General features: G+C 30.9%; 1 protein-coding gene across 1 annotated transcript in view; it reads right to left on the bottom strand.

The window, feature by feature from the left end:
- The window catches only part of LOC106473588 (transforming growth factor-beta receptor-associated protein 1-like), a gene marked incomplete at its 5' end in the record, with an annotated part of 46,525 nt that extends 45,538 nt beyond the window's left edge, over positions 1-987 (bottom strand). Inside the window, one exon of the mRNA XM_013934273.2 lies at positions 869-987. Coding sequence (XP_013789727.2) covers positions 869-987 — 119 coding nt within the window. The remainder of the gene's footprint in view (positions 1-868) is intronic.
- Between the last annotated feature and the right edge of the window lie 1,735 nt (positions 988-2,722).

Genomic DNA, 2,722 nt, shown 5'->3' with positions numbered 1-2,722 from the left:
TTAGTTCACAGTTACTCATACACTGTAAATACCTTGGTAGATGTTAGCTTAGCATTTAGTTCACAGTTACTCATACACTGTAAATACCTTGGTAGATGTTAGCTTAGCATTTAGTTCACAGTTTCTCTTGTACTGTAAATACCTTGGTAGATGTTAGCTTAGCATTTAGTTCACAGTTACTCATACACTGTAAATACCTTGGTAGATGTTAGCTTAGCATTTAGTTCACAGTTTCTCTTGTACTGTAAATACCTTGGTAGATGTTAGCTTAGCATTTAGTTCACAGTTCTAAATGCTAAGCTAACATCTACCAAGGTATTTACAGTACAAGAGAAACTGTGAACTAAATGCTAAGCTAACATCTACCAAGGTATTTACAGTACAAGAGTTTCATAGTTACTCATACACTGTAAATACCTTGGTAGATGTTAGCTTAGCATTTAGTTCACAGTCTCTCTTGTACTGTAAATACCTTGGTAGATGTGGCTTAACATTTAGTTCACAGTTTTTCTTGTACTGTAAATACCTTGGTAGGCATAGTTTAACATTTAGTCCACAGTTACTCATTAGCAAGAAACAATTATGTTAAGTCCTTAAATAGCAGGATATACACAAGGCTAGCATAGGCTAGGCCTACATGGACGTACTTCGTGAAACACTGATTCCGAGTAATAAAAACAGCTGTCTTCATTTCATTGTCATACTTATATTTTATATTTATATCTATAAACCATGATTCATTAAAATATATTTTTTTTTGGTTACAGTAGAAATAAATATTTTTGAAGTTAGAGTATTTGGTCCTTCCTATAGTTTAATATTTTTACATATATGTATAAAAAGAAAAACTTGAAATTACATGACTCACCTGTCTCTTATACCTACATACAAATACTTGCCACAACATTCCAAACATTCAATCTGAAAAAGAAAAACATCAATTATACAACAATAATTCAAAATATCTTTTAATCCAGGAAAAAAACATCAAATAAACCCATTTCAACATAAATGCTTATATTCTTCAAACTTGTATGAAATATTTTGATATATCACATTATTTACAAAAATGCTATTCTAGAAAACATCACAAAAACTATGTAATATGCATATAGTGTTAGTGTGATGAAAGTATTGGCTTTTCAGAGTTTTTATATTAAATCAGGTCTTATGTCACTGCTAAATCTTTGTCAGTTTATGCCATGTTTTTTATGATTTATAGCCAAAAATAGCAACTACTGCAGTCAGAATAATAGTTTCAAAAAAAATATGTTAGTGAGAATTGGTGAATGGTCCCCCCTCCAATATATATATAAAATGAAACTCTCTATTAAACAATAAAAAATATGTAAATCTAAGGAAAAAGGAAATAATTTGAATTTTTTCAAGTGTTTCACTAAAAATTTCAGAAATTTGATGACATGAAAAATTATAGAAAACCAAATCAAATTATATGAACTTCATTAAATCAAATCTGGATACTATTTAGCAAGTTTTCTTAAGATTCATGGAATTTTGTTAAACATGTTCAGTGTGAGAAGGAAAACAAATCAAATGATATCAGTGACAGCCTCTCAACCTCTACTCCACAAAACGTTAAGAACTTTACCATTGCAACAACTAATATTACAACTTTTGGACATCTAGACATTTCATGTTAACAATCAAACAAAATTGGGGTATGCTTAGTATGTGAAATGAATGGTAATAATTTAAATCTAATCCACAAATAAAGTATAACTGAAATGCTATTCTATACCGATCTAACTGGAAACCAGTACTCTGCCTTCAAAAAGTGATGTGATTCAAATTATCATCACTGTTATTATGATGCAATAACAATACATACACTATATTACTAAATGTTCCACCAACCAAGTCATTCTACTCTCTAGGACTTGCTTCATAAATTAATAATAAAAACAGTATTTCAACTAAGAATTTGTTGGCCTAAGGAACTCTTGTAATGAGTGAAAAGCTTTGTTGACAATGGAATAATAGAACTGAGATTGTACAAATGCTGTTATACACTCTTTGTATTGGAAACCCATAGTGGGCCAGTTAAAAATGATGTGCTTTAAATCATTATCATTCTAGTCTAGTGTTAAATAATATAGCACACGTCTTTAATAAAATATGATAAACCAGTTAAAGCAGTCTGTCTCTCAAACTTATTAAACTATAAATGACCAATTTAAACAAAGTGTCAACTGAAAACTTTTATTTCCACACTACAGATGAGTTCAAGGCTAAATAACTATCTTCTGACAGTCTGTAATTTGTAAAAAAATTTCCCCTGGCTTGATGAACAGGGGTGAAAAGGATATGTGGTCCACTCATATACAGGATCCCACTACAAAAACTATTCCACTCTCAATGTCCACTAGTTTACATGTTTTATTGGCAACAATTCTTAATTTTGTGTTTCATTCCATCACACATAAACCACCCATACAAACTCTGCTCAAACTCAACAAATTTAAATATCTGAATCAAGTCACCTCTGATTCTCCTACATTTCCTTGTAGCTAAAATTTCTTAAATCTCATATTCTAGTAGCCCAGCTCTACAGTCTTTCCAACATGTAGCAAAACTAGTTGCCCAGTTCTACAGTCTTTCCAACATGTAGCAAAACTAGTAGCCCAGCTATAGAGTTTTTCCAACATGTAGAAAGACTAGTAGTCCAGTTACAGTTTTTCCAACATGTAGAAAGACTAGTAGT

The sequence above is a fragment of the Limulus polyphemus genome, unplaced genomic scaffold (assembly GCF_000517525.1).
Source record: "Limulus polyphemus unplaced genomic scaffold, Limulus_polyphemus-2.1.2 Scaffold6300, whole genome shotgun sequence".
Taxonomy (NCBI): Eukaryota; Metazoa; Arthropoda; class Merostomata; order Xiphosura; family Limulidae; genus Limulus; species Limulus polyphemus.
This window is presented reverse-complemented; position numbering and strand designations above follow the sequence as displayed.